This window comes from Mus caroli, chromosome 7 (assembly GCF_900094665.2).
Source record: "Mus caroli chromosome 7, CAROLI_EIJ_v1.1, whole genome shotgun sequence".
Taxonomy (NCBI): domain Eukaryota; kingdom Metazoa; phylum Chordata; class Mammalia; order Rodentia; family Muridae; genus Mus; species Mus caroli.
Genome location: NC_034576.1, coordinates 100,200,149 through 100,217,447, shown reverse-complemented (window position 1 = coordinate 100,217,447; position 17,299 = coordinate 100,200,149). Strand labels below are relative to the sequence as shown.

General features: G+C 46.2%; 1 protein-coding gene across 3 annotated transcripts in view; it reads right to left on the bottom strand.

The window, feature by feature from the left end:
- Positions 1-8,896: 8,896 nt before the first annotated feature.
- Positions 8,897-17,299, bottom strand: part of Ints4 (integrator complex subunit 4) — a 64,727-nt gene continuing 56,324 nt past the window's right edge. For all 3 annotated transcript variants that reach the window (XM_021167619.1, XM_029479665.1, XM_021167620.2), the window contains exons 20-23: positions 15,822-15,981; positions 15,063-15,206; positions 12,318-12,438; positions 8,897-9,291 (exon numbers count right to left, since the gene is read on the bottom strand). In XM_021167619.1, the coding sequence (XP_021023278.1) occupies positions 9,113-9,291; positions 12,318-12,438; positions 15,063-15,206; positions 15,822-15,981 (604 nt within the window). In that variant the 3' untranslated portion in view covers positions 8,897-9,112. The remainder of the gene's footprint in view (positions 9,292-12,317; positions 12,439-15,062; positions 15,207-15,821; positions 15,982-17,299) is intronic.

Here is a 17,299-nt window from a genome sequence, read left to right as displayed (position 1 = left end):
ACCCAAATGTTTTTTTTTTTTTTTTTTTTTTTTTTTTTTTTTTTTTTTTTGAGACAGGGTTTCTCTGTGTAGCCCTGGCTGTCCTGGCACTCACTTTGTAGACCAGGCTGGCCTCGAACTCAGAAATTCGCCTGCCTCTGCCTCCCGAGTGCTGGGATTAAAGGCGTGCGCCACCACGCCCGGCTCCCAACTATTTTTTAAAGCGCGTTATATGCTAGACACTGTGGTAGGCTCCAGGGAAATAGCAAAATGACCCATTTTCATGATGCTAGTAAACAAATACTGGCTGTATATGAAATCGGTTATGAGAAGGAAGAGTAGGATGGTGTGGGGCAGTGAGAGGAATCCTGGTCCTTGTTCTGACCCAGCCCGGACATGGACAGGATTGACAGATGGACAGATTTCTCCATTCCGTGGGTGGTGGTGGTGCATGGCCGTTCTTAGTTGGTGGAGTGATTTGTCTGGTAAATACCGGTAATGAACGAGACTCTAGCTACCCCAAGCAAGCAGCCCATGTCCCCCAACTTCTTAGAGGGGCAAGTGGTGTTCAGCCACCCGAGATAGAGCAATAACAAGTCTGTGATGCCCTTAGATGTCCAGGGCTGCACAGGAGCTACAGCGACTGGCTCAGCGTGTGCCTGTCCTACGCTGGCAGGCGCGGGTAACCTGTTGAACCCCGTTTGTGGTGGCAACCGGGGATTGCAACTCTTCCCTGTGAACGAGGACCGGGCTTCCTCTCACGGTCCACTGCCCCACAGGAAGGAGGCGATTTCAGACCTGTGGTCAAGAAGGATCCTGTGCAGTTGGCATGAACAAACACTGAGTGAAGGGACACTAACCGTGGAAAGATGCCCACAGCTAGGCTGACTGTCCTGTAACTGACTCTGACCGTAAGCCCAACAGGTCTCAGACCCCTAAATATAAAATGTTAGAGCTGGATTAGATGTCTGTTTTAGGGTTTCTATTGATGTGATGAAACACATGACCAAAAGCAACTTGAGCAAAGAGTTTATTATTTCGGTTTATAGCTTATCGTCCATTATCCAGGGAAGTCAGGGCAGGAATGCAGAAATCTAAGGCAGGGACCTGGAGGCAGGAACAGATGCAGAGGCTGTGGGGGAGAGCTGCTGACTGGTTAACTCACCATGGCTTGCTCAGCCTGCTGCTTACACCATCCAGGACCGTTTGCCCAGGGATGGCACCATCCACAGTGAACAGGGCCCGGCTACACCAATCATCAATCAAAAAAATGTCCTACAGACTTGCTTATAGGGCAATACTTTTTGTTTTGTTTTGTTTTGTTTTTTTGAGACAGGGTTTCTCTGTGTAACCCTGGCTGTCCTGGAACTCACTTTGCAGACCAGACTGGCCTCGAACTCAGAGATCCGCCTGCCTCTACCTCCCAAGTGCTGGGATTAAAGGCATGCGCCACCACCACCCGGCTTTATAGGTCAATACTATGGAGAGATTTCGCCAATAAAATTCCTTCTTCCTTCTGGGTGTTGAGGTGGTACATGCCTTTAATCCCAGAACTTGGAAGGCAGAGGCAGGTGGATCTCTATGAGTTCGAGGACAGCCAGGGCTACACAGAAACCCTGTCTCGAAAAGAAAAAAATCCTTCCCAGAAGAAGTAATTTGATGTCAGCCTGACATAAAAACTAGCCAGCACAATGTCTTTTAAAAGTCCCCACAGGCTCAGATAGTTTCCCCCTCTTATTGAGTATAACAGGTGGCCTCTCAGACTATATTGAGAAAACTAAACTATCATCATCCTTGTTTTTATTGTTTTTAAAAATTTTATATGTATGTATATTTTGTTTGCATGTATGCTTGCATAGCCTGTGTATGAGAGGCCAGAAGAGGGTGTTGGGTCCTGTGGAGCAGATGCTGTGAGCCACCACCCGAGTGCTGGAATTGAACTCAGATCCTCTGGAAGAGTAGTTCCTTAACCTCCGAGCCATCTGTCCAGCCCTTATTTTTTCCCTCTTAAAAGAACCATAAATAATCCCAGCATTCCAGAGGCAGAGGCAGAAGGTTTGAGCTTGAGGCCAAGTTGGGCTACATGGTGACTTCCAGGCCATCTGGGCTACAGAGAAAGAGTGTTTCAAAGTAACGGCATGGGGAGTCCAGGGGTGGGGGCAGAAAGGCTGTGAGTGCAGGTTTGTGTCAAATGGCCTTGGCTTTAAAATACAGTTCTCTGCCGGTCACTGGGAGGGCCTCTACCTAATCTCTCCAAGCTCCACTGTTCTCATCTGTCAGATTGGTAGTACCTGCATCACTGTAGGTATTACAGGAAACAATTTGCAGTAACTCCTAGCTCATTGCCTGGCATGTGGTAAGAACTCAATAAGCCAAAAGCACCGTTGTCATCCTCATTCCATTAGTGGAGCCGACGTAAACCAACAAGTTCCATTTTACGGCTATCACATAGCCTTTTATTAGTTTACAGATTTATAGAATGTGGGAGCCCAAAGGAACTACCTCATTTATTCAGCAATTATCTCCCATGTTCACTTACTGAACAGCTATCAACTAAATCTCTTAGGACCAGTTGTGGCTGGATCCTAGGAGCTTGGAGAGGTACAACTTATAGTTCTTAATCTTAAAGACATATGGAAAGGGCAGGCAGGGCAATACACAACTGTAATCCAGTACCAAGGAGGTGAGGCAGGAGAATCACCACAAGTTCCCAGCCAGCCTGGTCTATATAGCAGGTTACAGGTCACCCAGGGTTATATAGTAAGATCCCGTATCAGCTTCCCTCCCCCAGAATCATAAGTGGAAGAAAGACAACGCCAAAATAGTTATAAGATCTGGTGATAGTGCAAAGAAAAGGTGACTTTTAGCTCAATCGGGATGGGAAGCAAACGATGAGGGACCACACTAAGGACAGGACACTTCAGCTGAGCCTTAAGAGATGGCTCAGCAGTTAAGAGCACTGGCCTCTTCCAGAGGACCCAGATTTGAGTTCCAAGCACCCAAATGGTGGCTCACAGCAGTCTGTAAATCCAGTCCCAGGGAATCTGACACCCCCCTCTGGCCTCTGTGGTTGTACACACACACATATACATGTAGGCAAAACACTCATACACATAATAAATAAATGGGAAAAAAGACTTAAATGCCCATTGGCTCACCAGATTTACTTGGCAGCTGCCTGAACTAGATAGACATTTACTAAATGTTGTGTTTATCACATCTATAACCTAAATAAAATCATTCTGCCTGGGTTGGTGTTACAGCAACAGCCTTAAAGGCTGGTTGTTTTTTGTTTTTTTGTTTTTTTCTTTTTCTTTTTTCTTTTTTGCTCTGAGATACATGGGTGACCCAGTAAGGCATCTTTTAAATTTTTTTATTTTACAAACAAACATTGTAATACATAAAATTATAAGTTACAAATGAATCAAAGTAGGGGCCTATACCAGCACCCCCTAGGGACTGTAAAGGCAGAGAGGAACATGAGTGGTCAACACCTTCAGTGTCTGCACATGCCCAGCTAACTGCTCTGGCTTCAAGATGCCTGGGCCTGCCCCTTGCCTCCCACTGGCCATTGCCAGTGAAGCACCAAGTTAAGTTCAGAACAGAAGGTGGAGATGGAAAGGTGGTTGGAAGAGAGGCAGGAGGCTGCTGCTGGCTCTGGTACCAGCCACTTGACCCAAGGCCGTGCCCACTCTGGGAGGACTGGGCATCCATCCCCTCTCCTCTGCAAGGGCCTGGCAGAAGCAAAGGAGCAGAGTGAGGAGGGAGGCTGGAGACGGGTGACTGGGAGGCCGCTGGTGTGGATAAGTGAGCAGCCTCAGATGAGCTGCTGGAGGGTCTCACCAGGGAGGCATCTTACTGGGAGCCAATGCATAGATTAGAGAGAACAGCTTAGGATGTGGCTTAGTAATGTAGAGATACTGTTTTAGCTCCACTCGGAAAGTGGCCAGGCCAGGCTTAGTACCAGCATCATGTCTTCATCTCTGTGCAGCAGTACCCTTGGTGCCCTGGAGGTCCCTGAGAGCGAGATCCTCACTGACCTGACTCCCAGTGTATATCTGGGAGTTCCTGAGTGCCCTTGTCAGATGACCTACAAGATCCTTCTAACTCCGTATCCTATTATAAAGTCAATCCTGTGTCGCTACGAGGGCTCCTTGCTAGTGTAATCTCTGCCCCCGGCTCCTCCACACTCTAAATAAAGGTGGTTCCAGTGGGTACTGACTCAGGCATTACAACCTGCACTGTCCCTATATTACTAAAAAGATACATAAGGAGGGAGCAGTAAAAACTTTGACGGAGAAGTATTTTCATATAAAAGCTGCTAATAAAAGTACTCACTTCCAATCTGGTTTATATGGCCACTGGTAGACACAGAACCTGGAGAGAAGCTATTCTTCTGTGTAGTTATACTTAGCCCCGTATGTTAATCTCTTAAGTTCTTTGATTCAGAAGCACAGTCCTCCATTTATTCTAGCCTGAGTGGCCCCTAAGAATCAGCCATGTGCTACCTACCAGTTCTTCAGTTCAGTCGTGAACTCCCAATGCCTTTCCAGAAGTTTGGACTCAGGTCTGCTTTGATGAGCAAGACACGGCTCTTTCCTTGCTGGGCACATGCGAGGAGCTAGGCTAGAGGTGACATAGAGTCACCAGCATTTCTCACTGGTGAAAAACTGAGAGCCAGATGTAGGAAAAGAAAAACTCTCATATTTTACAGAAGCAGACATTTCTAAACACAAGGAATTCAAAATTTGAGCCAACCCTCTCCAAAAATCAAATTCCTCCCTAACAGGCTTGTCGGGATTTATTCAAGCTCTATCCAAACTCCACTCCACCCAGCATGGTACATTCTACATCTGCTAGCCTGTCCAGTTTTCACACAGCTTTGAAAAAGGTATCTTGCTACCTAAGTCAAAACCTGCCCCATAATGTACATCCACCGTGTACATCTGGAGCTTTGAGAAAAATGCGGGCCTGGGCTCCGAGGAACCACCACTCCCTCGAAGCCTGCTCCCACCTGTAATGGAGAGGCTGTAATGGAAATTTCACGATTCTTGTTTAAATCTTACACGTATGCACCTGCTGTTGCAAGTGTCTACCCATGCCTGTGGGGCCAGAAGAGACGTGAGTCCGTGGAACTGAAGCTGCAGGTGTTCTGAGCCACCATACATATTAGAATTGGAACTCCTGTGCTCATGATTGAACAGCGAACACACTTAACCACTGAGCCACCTCTCCAGGCCTGGTAGGGATTTTTAAAGACAGCTACCATATCTGGAATATCCAGCATATTCTTCCATTAGATTTTTCAAAAGTTACACATTAATATAACTTTTAGCTCAGCTCTTAGCCATGGGTCTTACTTAGTGTTATTGTTTTTATCAGTCCAGCAGCTCTGGGCTAGGTGTGTTCAACCTTCACTTTCTACAGCAGGCATCTTTCCTGTGTATTGTACTGTTTTGACATGAAAGCCCAATGGTGGTACATCTTTGAGATATGAAACAGATAAACATCTGAAAAGCCCACTCCCTAGACTCTTCTGCTTCCATTTCTACAGCACTTACAGCCTGTTGAAGCCAGAATACCAGGCAAGGCTTAGAAGACCTAGGTATGCCAGTTGCTAGTGTATGCTAGTTATATAAAGGCAAGTTGTGTAAGGTCTCTACATTTTTAATGGGTTTTAAAGAATTTGATTACATTTATTTAAGTGGGTAGAGGAGCAGGAGCACACATGACATGGAACATGGAAGTCAGAATACAACTTGGTTCTCTACTCTGTCATTTGGGTCCCAAAGATGGAACTCAACATTTGATTTGGTAGAAAGTGCCTTTACCCTCTGAGCCATATCACTGGCTCAATTTCTCTAAATTTTAATTGTTTTGTTTATCAAATGAAGATAGAAGTACATGCTTTGTTTTGGGTTTTGGAGACAGAATTTTTCTGTGTGTAGTTCTGGCTGTCCTGGAACTAGCTCTGTTGACCAGGCTGGCCTCGAACTCACAAAGATCTGCCTGCCTCTGCTTTCCAAATGCTGGGACTAAAAGCGTGCACCTTTGCAGCCAGGCTCTTACTACTATTTTTTTTTTTGGTTTGGTTTTTCGAGACAGGGTTTCTCTGTGTAGCCCTGGCTGTCCTGGAACTCACTTTGTAGACCAGGATGGCCTCGAACTCAGAAATCCGCCTGCCTCTGCCTCCCGAGTGCTGGGATTAAAGGTGTGCGCCACCACGCCCGGCTTCTTACTACTATTTTTTAAGTTCCCTAAGTAAGTTCCAACTATGATCAAGATTGACTGTAGATGCAGATACTACCAAATACCAACGGACTCCTCTCATCAGTAGCCCCTGACCTATGGCTTTGTTTAGGTTACCATAGTGATGAAACAGTACTAAAAGCACCTGGGGTGGAGGGAAGAGTTTATTTGGCTTATATATCCCAAGTCGCAGTCTACTGAGGGAAGTAAAGGCAGGAACTCAAATTGAGTGGGATCCTGGAAGCAGGAGCTGATGCAGAGGCCGTAGAGGGGTGCTGCTCACTGGCTTGCTCCTCATGGCTTGCTTAGCCTGTTCTCTTATAGATCCTAGGGACATCAACCCAGGGATGTCTGGCCCCTCCTTCAATCACTAACTAATAAGATGCCCTACAGGCTTGCTTACAGCCCCATCTTCTGAAGGTATTTTCTCAACTAAGGTTCCCTCCTCTCAGATGACTGTACCTGTGCCAAGTTAACATAAAACCAGCCAGCACAACATATACTTGTTCCTACTTTACAAAGCACCTGAGAGCCAGACATTTGAAGCTTCTGTCATTGTTTTAAATCTTTTAATCTGCTACTACAGCAGAATCCCTGGAGTAGCAATGTATCAGATGTTTGGTTCATGGCTCTGAGAGCTGGGAGGTCCTGGTGTCCACTGAGGATGTTCATGGCGTGTCACCTCGTGACAGAGAAGGTCGGCAGGAGCCAAGGAGCTAACAACCTTTCCACCAAACTTGTTTTGTGTGTACATGTAGATGCATGTGTGTGCACGTATGTGGAGGCCAGAGATGACTTCAGGTGTCCTCAGTTGCTCTCTACCTTAACCCACATGGGGAATCACAACTTCTTGTAATTCCAGCCCCATGGGATCAGAGGGCACCAGGCATGCATGCAAGTAAAACAATCATACAATTAAATATATTTTAATTATTTAATAATATTTATTTATTATTGTATATGAGACTGTGTGGTTTGAATATGCCTACACATTTGCCACAGTGTGTGTAGAGATCGGAGGAAAACCTTCAGGAGTTTGCTCTCTCACTTTGAGACAGGTCTCATTTCTCCTGTGCTGTACATTGCAAGTTAGCTTGCCCTTAAATTTATGGGTGATTCTGCCTCTGCTTTCTATCTTGAAGGAGGAAGGCTGGGATTCAGATTATATGGACCACCTTATCCAGGACTGCCATCTCAAACTGAGGTGGCATGGCAGGCTCTTGGGGGCACTTTCATATACTGAGTCATCTTCATGTCCTCCACCGTAGGGGTTTTTTCGTTTGACTATGTAGCCCTCACTGGCCCAGAACTCAGTATGTATACCAGGCTGTCCTTGAGTGCACAAACCCACTTGCCCTTGCCAATCAAGAGCTGGGATTAAAGGTTTACCACATCACACCCACCCACCTTGGCTCTGAGACAGAATCTTCTCATTAAACCTAGATTCATCAGTTTGGCCATTTGTCAGGTGTCTGGCCAATCAAGATCTTCCTGCTTCCTCCATCACCATCCTAGAGTTACAGACACATGACACCAAGTCCAGCTTTTATGTGAGTGCTGGGAATTCAAACTCAGGTCCTCATGCACAGCTTTTCCTAGCCACCCCACCACCACCACACACACACAACCATTTGTTGGTTTTTGTTGTTGTTATTGTTTTAAGATAGGGTCTTGGTATATAGCTCTGGCTGTCCTAGAACTCACTATGTAGACCAGGCTGGCCTTGAACCCCCAGATCCACCAACCTCTGTCTTAGCCAAGTGCTAAGATTACAGTTGTGCACCACCATGGCTGGCCCCAAAAAAATGTTGCTTTTGCTAAGGAACCCATTCCCATCATAATGAAATTAACCCAAGGCTCTCACAATGGTACCACCCCTTGTGAGGCCCACTTTCCAACAATGTTGCCATACAGATGTGGTTCTCACATATGAACCTTAGGACACATACTCGAGCCAGAAGACCCACATACTTCCCCTCTAGTGGAATAGCCTGAGCCTTTAAAAACCCTTTTAGATTTGAACGAATACAGGCTTGACTATTAACTGTACAGTTTTCAAGCTGTGACATAATCCCTAAGCCCTATGCGGATGCTGGTAACACTGAATGACAAGGTAGAGTACACAGCACAGCCTCTACCGCCCTAGCATCTCTGTAGCACGGTCTTGTTCTGTCTCCCCTGGACCTCTCATGCATCTCCAGTGCAGCAGAGACACTGCCAGTCAGGACTTTCTTGGTTCTATTGGGAACCATCTTCCCTTAACACTTCTTTCTTTTCCAAAATATGGTTCTTACGCCTTTATTAAAGGCAAAGAGATTCTGAGGATAATGGCAGGCAAGATCAGCCACTTATCTCAGAATGAAATGACTTACTGTTCTGCTATTCTGTCACTTCTTGGCCCATCCATTGCCTGATTAGAAAAGAGGTCTCTCAGGAGGCAACAGATGGCCAGGGTCCTGCAGAATCTTTTAGTAATAAATATACAGCTGCTAAAATGGCTTTGGAGTTGACTCTGGTACAAAAACTTGTTACTTCAAGAAACAAGACTATGGCTTGACTAAGCAGGACTTTGGAAATGCCTGGAAAATCAGACTCTGTTTTACATCTTAGAATTAAGCATGTGTTATTACTGCTATGGGTTATTTTAAGGACCAGAAACTAGAACAGCTAGGTGTTTTCTCAACTTTATTATGGGAATGGAGGAAAGAAACCAGAAGATTTCTGGTTTTAATGCAGAAATGATTGATCCGGTGTGTGGTATGAAATGAGGCTGTAAGGTTTACATGTTCTTCAAGCCTATACATACACACCACTTCCAGGCTTCGGCTCGCTGGTGGTGCCTGACAAGGGTTTCTAGGCCATGGCTGTGACGACTGCTTGTGGGTCAGCGTCTTGCAGGCTTGGGCATTATGTAGACTTTCACAGGCTTACTGAAGGGGATGGTGCCCTCGATGCTGGTTTCCACCTGTGGTGATATCTCACTACCCTCCAGCCATGGAGGTTTTGGAATTCGTGCACCGGAGTTGTAGGCCAGCAATAGCCTCACTTCCACTTGGCATGGTTCTGGAGAAACAAAAACAAAAACCAAGAAATAGTCCATCACTGGGTAACTTTTAGGGATTCCAATGAACCTGCAAATAAAGTACCATCAGGAATGGGCTACACAGCCGGGTGATGCTCCTCACAGCTTTCATCCCAGCACTAGGGAGGCAGAGGTAGACAATCTCTGTAAATTTGAGGCCAGCCTGGTCTACACAGCCAGAGCTGCATAGTGAGGTGCTGTCTCAAATACAAAAGATGGACTTTTCCTATGTCTGTGTCCTTCCCTTAACCCTCAAACACAAAACACTTTTCTAGCCTGAACCCTGCGAGGCTGATCCTGAGTCTGCAGATACAATGCGTGTCTGCCACTGCCTCCTGACTGTGTGTGTTTCCTGCAGCTCAGAGCCACAGCTAGTGAGACCGCCTGAGAGGAACTGAGAGGCTGTACGCCTATCTCAGTAAGACAGGGAGTTCAATGTTAAGACTCTGGGCTGTGTGCATCTTGGAACTGACTTTTTTAGTGGAGAGGAAAGCTTCATGTTAGAAAACAGTTCTGGCAAAATTTTGTCACAGTGGAAAGGAACATGTTACACAGACCTAAAATATCAGACTGTTTTTGCTTCTTTCATTACAGTACACTGCAGATTCTGTGTGTCTGTGGCTGGCCTAGTGAGAGTAAACACTTCCCCTCATGAGTGCTTGATGTTGCAGCTGAGTTGCAGTGGAGCCTAGGACAAGCTCTAATTGAGTCTGAATGTACTGAGGAAAGAGTGCAGGAGGGCTCTGGGATGGAATACACATTCTGTGCTAAGCACAAAGCCCTAGGAGTTCTTTTCCTGCCACACCCTGAAGAAAGATTGTCACAATCTTGACAAAAGTCTAGGAGCTCAGATAGTTCTAAGGAGCTGTCCAAATCCACCCTGTAAGAAACACAGTCTTTGCTGGTGACCATGTGGCTTCCACACAAAGGAGAGGGAAAGGATTTCAGAAGGACCAACAGCAAGTGCAAGGCAGAGAACAAAACAGGCTTGGGTATGCTCCCCACGTTGGTGTAAGAGTTAGAAAGAAAAGCCTGCGGCTAAAAAGTTCAAAGGACAAGAATGAGCTTGATGGCTTGAAATCAAACAGCACAAAGGCTCAGGCCTCCGAATGGCTCTCCAACTCTATTTCTGGTCTCTTAGGGTCAGAGCGAGACTAGACTGCTATCCTCCAGGCAACTAAGGCCAGTGTGAGCACCAAGTGCGCCTCACATTACAGGCCATGTAGCACACATACCCACCACTCAGGGCCTGACACAGCCATGCATGCAGCAATGACACAAGCGCTGCTCCAACACCACAGCAGCCTCCACTCAAGGTGGAGCCAGGCGAGACCAGCATCAGCCTTCTCCTCACACTCCTAAGCCACCCCAGACAGCACATCACAAGTGCCTGGGCAGTCACAGTACTTTCAAGGAGCCAAACCCTGGGCAAGTCAGAGGACGCCGTATAGTACTGACCTACAGAGTCTTTCTGGCTTCCCTCACTGGTGTCTGATAACAATGGCAGTGCAAGCCAATGCCACAGGAAGATGGGAGAGGAGAGAAAGTGAAAGTCAAACACACAAATGGTGCAAGAAGAGAGACAGAGAGACAGAATAAAGAACACTCAGGGAAGCAGAGCCTGGGTACCCTGAAATGCCAGGTCCTACATCACAGAAATACGAAGGGGCTACCCTAACTGCCTCTTTATAATAACTTCATCACTATGCATCTAATAGGTCTGACAGAAGGAAGCCTCTAACGGCACTGAATAGTTCAGTGTGTATGTTTTGCACTGGGGCATGTATATCCACAAGTGTGAGTCAGAGGCCAGAGGTTAATAGCAGTGTGCTCAACTGCTTTTTACCTTTTTGTTTTTTCAGAATTAAAACAAACAAACAAAACACTCTTAAGCTGGGTATAGTGGCCCACACCTTAAATCCCACCACTCAGGAGGCAGAGACAAGAGGATCTCTGTGATTTCAAGGCCAGCATGATCTATAAAGTGATCTAGGACAGCCAGAGAAGCCTTGTTTTGAAGAAAAAAAAAAAGATTAAAACACAAAATAAAATAAAATAATATAAAATATAAAATTCTAGATGGTATTCCCCTACTTATTAAACCAAATTGGTGGCATTCTTCCCTTTCCTAGTAAAAGTCATATTCCCAAGGTCTCCCCAGTGACTGAGAAACATCACTGTCATCGACTGAGGCCCATTAAGACCTGCAGACTGAACTTCTCCAAGCGGCTTCACAGGCCTGAAATGGAAAAGTCTTACACATCTGTATTCTCCCACTGTATTCTTACAGATTATCGATTGTGTGTGTGTGTGTGTGTGTGTGTCTGTCTGTGCACATACAGACATTAGCTATCCAGGTTCAGTTCTCAGTCTGTAAAACTAAACACCTGTATTAGCCCCAAGCAGTTCATAGGGATCAGAAGGACAGCTACTTGTTATCTGATTTGTTTCAGTGAGATAAGCTGGACTGTCCATATACAAAGAGATAATGATTTATAATGTTTGTTAAGAAACAGGAAACTTTAATTTCCAGAATAATCCTCAGTAATTTATCGGTTGAGAATTATTATCTTCATTTTGGAAGTGAAGAGGAAGATTCAAGAGAGAATGGTGTATACCACAGGCCCAGTGAGAACAAGAAAGTAAAGTTCCTGGTGTGAAGTAATGAGTCTCCCATGAGTCTCCACACTGTTAGAGTCTTCGGAGTGTCTTCCTTGTGCAAACAGCAAATTAGTCTAAATATACACATTTAAGCTTACGAATTCCTTACTTATGAGATCACGTTCACTCAGGGTATGGTGGCACACGCCTTTAATCCCAGCACTGGGGAGGCAGATGCAGAGGCAGGCAGAATTGGAGGCCAGCCTGGTCTATATACAGAGTTCTGGGCCAGCTAAGGCTGGCATAGTGACATCTTATCTCAAACAAACAAACAAGCAAGCGAATCACAATGGGAAAGGTCATCCATCGGGGATGTATTTCCTGCCTACCCAGCCCGCACTCTTACCTGTCCAGGCAGTGTGGGAGAGGTACACCTGAGTGAGGAGACGGTGCCGCCCTGGGCCAGGATTCCGGAAGTCTGCTGGCTTGGGGTGGATCATCTGAGCCTGGCCATCTGGATACAAGACCTACAATATGACAGAAACAGGGCAACGGAAAATAGATGGGCTAAGAAAACTGATAACATCTACTGTGTCCCCAAAATCATTAGCAGGAAGATGACTGTAGCCATTATATAAAAACTGCTTCTTAAAGGAGAAACACCTTTAATCACAGCATTTGAGAGGCAGAGGCAGGCGAGCTCTGAGTTCAAGGCCAGCCTGGCTTAGAGAGAGAGGTTCAGGTCAGCCAGGACTACACAGAAAAACCCTGTCTCAAAAGTCTGAATATAAAGGGGGGTGGGGATAGCGCCACGCTAGCAGAAGCAGTGTCTAGTTACTATTTCTTAGATCCCTGGAAAGTGAATGATAGGAATGGTGTATCTATTAACAGACAGCAGAGAACGGGGCTAACTGTGGAAAGACGTGCAAGCACCCTGCTTGCAGTTCTAGCACTTGGGGGTGGAATTGGGAAGACTGGAAATTCAAATAGCAAGGTGGAGGCCAGCTTGGTCTGTGAGATCCTGTATTAAAAGGTAAGGTGAGGGTACATAAGGAGAGGAGGAGTGGGAAGGAGGAGAGGGACAAAGCAGCAGAGCCCCTAAGCTTTCTCAGTGAAGCTGCATTAAAAATAGACAATGTGGTTGGGCATGGTGGCAAATGTCTTTAATCCCACCACCTGGGAGGCAGAAGCAGGCAGATTTCTGTGAGTTTGAGGCCAGGCCAGGTCAGGTCAAGCCAGGCTGATCTACATAGAAAGTTCCAGGGAAGTCAGGGCTATAGAGAAAGCCTCTGTCTGAACCCATTAAAAGCTAAAACAAACTAAAAACCCGCAAAAACACAAAACAAAGAAAATCCATAATTTTAAGGGAGAATAAAGCCTCCATGAAGTCTCTAAGGCACGCTGACAGTTGCAGGTTTTCACCTCTGTCTGGTATTCTGAGTAAGGAAGCTGGACTTTGAAACTGCTACAGATGTCTCATGACAGGGCAGAAAGCATCCCCATTACACCCCATGCAGGCAAGAGTTTGCCTGGAAGGCAGTAGAGATGTTTTAGAGTGAATTCTTTTCAGGATAGTTTAGCAGAGGACCTGTAAATCCACCTGCGATTGTTTATGCAACAAACAAGTCTCCATCAGACTAAGACCTCTGAGCTTAGACTCAGGATTCTGACTTAACTGGGATGGGCTGGATGAGGACTGGTCATCAGTTTCTAAGCAACTACAAGTACAGCTAGGGTGGCTACCCTTAAAACACAAAGAAGCACTGCAGTTACAGCTTTCTACTCGCTCAGAAGTTCTGTCGGTAGGATCTGTGATGTATCCACACCTATTACAGGATATTTGATCACACTGTGAACCTGAGATTGTGTTATTTATTGAAATTACTTATTTCTAATTGTGGTGTGGCTCAGTCTTAGCACACACCTTTAATCCCTCTGGCTGGAATAGAGATGTGCCCTTAGTACACACACTGAAGCCCAAGAAATGAAGGTCACGTTAGTGTGTAGAAGGAAGTACCGTGTTTGAAAGTGATGTCTGATTGAGAGGCAGACAAAGAGAATGGTGTGACAGACTAGGATGTGCCCAACTCTCAGGAGAACAGAGAGAAAACAGGTAACACAGGAGGGAGCAGTGCAGAGGGAGAGAGCAAAGAGGCAGATTTACCAGGAGAGTTTTACAGAGACAGGCTGCAAAGAGAGAACAAGCTAGACACAGGGGAAGACAGGCAAGCCAGAGAAAGAGGAGGAGCCTGAAGATTAGAACAGACTGCTAGAGTTTGAGGCCAAGCAGAGAAGTTCAGTTAGAGGCCAAGCGAGAAATGAATCAGTGTGGAGAGTTTTGAGTCATTACAGCTGAGCTGAACTAGCCAGCCAGAGTTCAGAAAGAACAAGGAAAGGTGAGTTTATTCAGCACTAAGTCTCAGAGGGTGAATACCCTCTAGGTCTAGCCGAGATTGCAGGCAGGCTAGAAGCTTCCAGGACAATGACATCAGGTGAATAAGTTGCTCTCACCCTCTCCTCCCGGAAGCCTGCTGGGCCTGCTGCAGGCGTCATCTCAGAGCTGATTACTTGTCCTGCCAGCACTCACAATCCTTTCCTCATTCCTACCTCCTCACAGTCCTCACAGTCCCTCCTTCCGCCTTCCCCTTTGCTCTTGTACATGGTTTCAGGCTGTACCACATGCTGGGACCTCCACAGAGCCTTCCTGTCTTTGACCTTCCACAGTGTGCCCTTCACTGACAACCGCCTCCCCATAGCTCCAGCACTTAGTGTGTACACTAGAGAAAGCACACAATGCATGAATGTGGCAGGAAAGAGAGAGAGAGGGGTGGCTGGAATCGCAGGGCTCACTTGCAGTCTTCACCGCATCTCTCATGTGAGGATAGCTTATCATCTATCTAATTTTGGAAAAAATGCATCCTATAATCATTTCTGCCCATCTATGAATTTTGTTTGCCACCTGATTAACCAATAGAACTTGTTCATTACATTTTGATGAATTCAATTTGTGTGTGTGTAAAAAGGATTAGATCTAAAGTCTACATTATACAAACAGAGAGGGACCTGTCACTTAGTAAAGACTTACTGGAAACTTGCAGAATTATATACAATGTCAGTGTGAAAACCTTACAGGAGCCCAAACCTCACCCACCTGAACCTTGACAGTGTTCTGGGGGTCTTGCACATGTTCCAGGGTTGCATCCACATCCAAGGCTACCACCAACCCAGATGTAAACCGCAAAGGGTTGTCTGACTCTCCTGCCGGCTCAATAATGGTGGCTGAGGCTTTGTGTATCTGAAAGCAACAAGAAAATATGCTGATTCTTAGGCTGGTGAGCGAGCTCAGTGGCAAAGGCCCCACTACCCAGGCTGATAACCAGAGTTTGATCCTTAGGGGTCTGGGAACCACGCATGTGCTGTGCTCCTAACCCCATTAATACATGTAATTAAAAACAATCAGAGGAAGACCCAGCTCACTTGCTACCCTGATCAAAGAAGCTCACTAAAGTAAATGGTTTTAAGAATCTGGATAGGGGCTGGAGAGATGGTTCAGCGGGTAAGAGCACTGACTGCTCCTCTGAAGGTTCTGAGTTCAAATCCCAGTAACCACATGGTGGCTCACAACCACCCATAATGAGATGACACCCTTTTCCGGTGTGTCTGAAGATGGCTACAGTGTACTTATCTATAATAATAAATAAATCTTTGGGCCGGAGCGAGCAGGTACTGATTGAGCGAGGCCGACTGGAGCAAGCAGAGGTCCTAAAATTCAATTCCCAACAACCACATGAAGGCTCACAACCATCTGTACAGCTACAGTGTACTCACAAACATAAAATAAATAAATCTTAAAAAAAAAAAAAAAAAAAGAATCTGGACAGACTTTGCAGAGGGGCACACGGACTCTGACCTGCTCCGGAAGCGGAAGGTGTAAGAAGGGGCTCTGCCGCAGCATTGTCTGCAGAATTTTGATCACTTCTACAGGTTTGGATGCCATGAGTCGGGGCATGAGATCAAGGAGTTTGTCCACAAAGCTATCTTGAAGGTGGGGCAAATCCGCAATGAAACACCTGCATGAACACAAAGCAACTGACCGTCCACGCACTCAGCACAGGCTAAGCCCATACTCTGCCAAGCCCTGAAGCAGGAAGAGTCCTGACGGGGAGACTTTGAAGGTCATGCCTGAAATCGACAGGGACAGGATGCCGTAGCCACATAATCAGCAGGAGAACCAGACTGCTGGGTTAGACAGATAGCTTCATTAATAAGTCCCATGCCTGGAGGCATGAAGACCTGAATCCAACCCCCAGACTCTGACAAGAGCCAGGAGCAGCAGCAGGAGCCTGCATCCCAGCACTGAGGAGGCAGAGGTAAGAAGGTCCTTGGGCTCACTGGCCAACTCCAGGGTAGTGAGTACCTGTTTCAGTAAGTAAGGTGGAAAGATGAAAACACTACTACATCAGCATCTGGCACACACAAACATGTGCATGTGTGCTCATGTGCACACGCATGTGTACACACACACACACACACACACACACACACGAAGCCAGTTTTTTGTTTTAAGAGCCTGTTTCACTGGGTGTGGTGCCTTGTGCCTGTAATCTCAGAACTAGGAGATTCTCAGGAATAGGAGGCAGAAGCAAGAGCATGACTGTAAGTTCTAGGCCGGCCTAGAAAAAACAAAGAGAAGAAAGAGACTCTTTAATGAGTGACAATGGTTGTCAGGCATATGCCTGAGTGTTTCACGTAGGGTGGGGGCTAAAAGAGGGCATCAAATCCCCTGGAACAAGTTCCAGGCAGCTGTGATGTGGGTGCTGGCAACCAAGCCCCGGCCCTCTACAAGAGCAGTAAGTGCTCCCTAACTGCTGAGCCATCCCTCCATGCCTGACTGTCTCTGAGGTGAAAAGAGACACGGAGGGGTAAAGACTCAGGATACAATCAGTCCTAGAAACAGTAAAGAATGAGAAGCCTAAAACCCTCAGCTTTGGGGGTAGAAGAGATGAATATGGTGGTTTGAATAGAAACATCCCTTGCAGACTCATGTGTGTGAATGCTTGGCACCTAGGGAGTGTGTCACTGTGGGGTGGGCTTCAAGATCTCCTGTGCTCAAGCTATACCCAGTGTGGCTCACAGTCCCTTCTGCTGCCTGAGGATCAAGATGCAGAACTCTCAGCTCCCTTTCCAGCACAAAGTCTGCCTGCATGCTGCCATGCTTCCTGCCAGGACAATCATGGACTAAACCTCTGACACTGTAAGCCAGCCCCAAATTAAATACATAATAAGAGTAGCCATGGTCATAGAGTCTCTTCACAGAAATATAACCCCAACTAAGTCAATGGCTGAGTGTTTAAAGGCACCGACTGCTCTTAAAGAGGACCAAGGTTC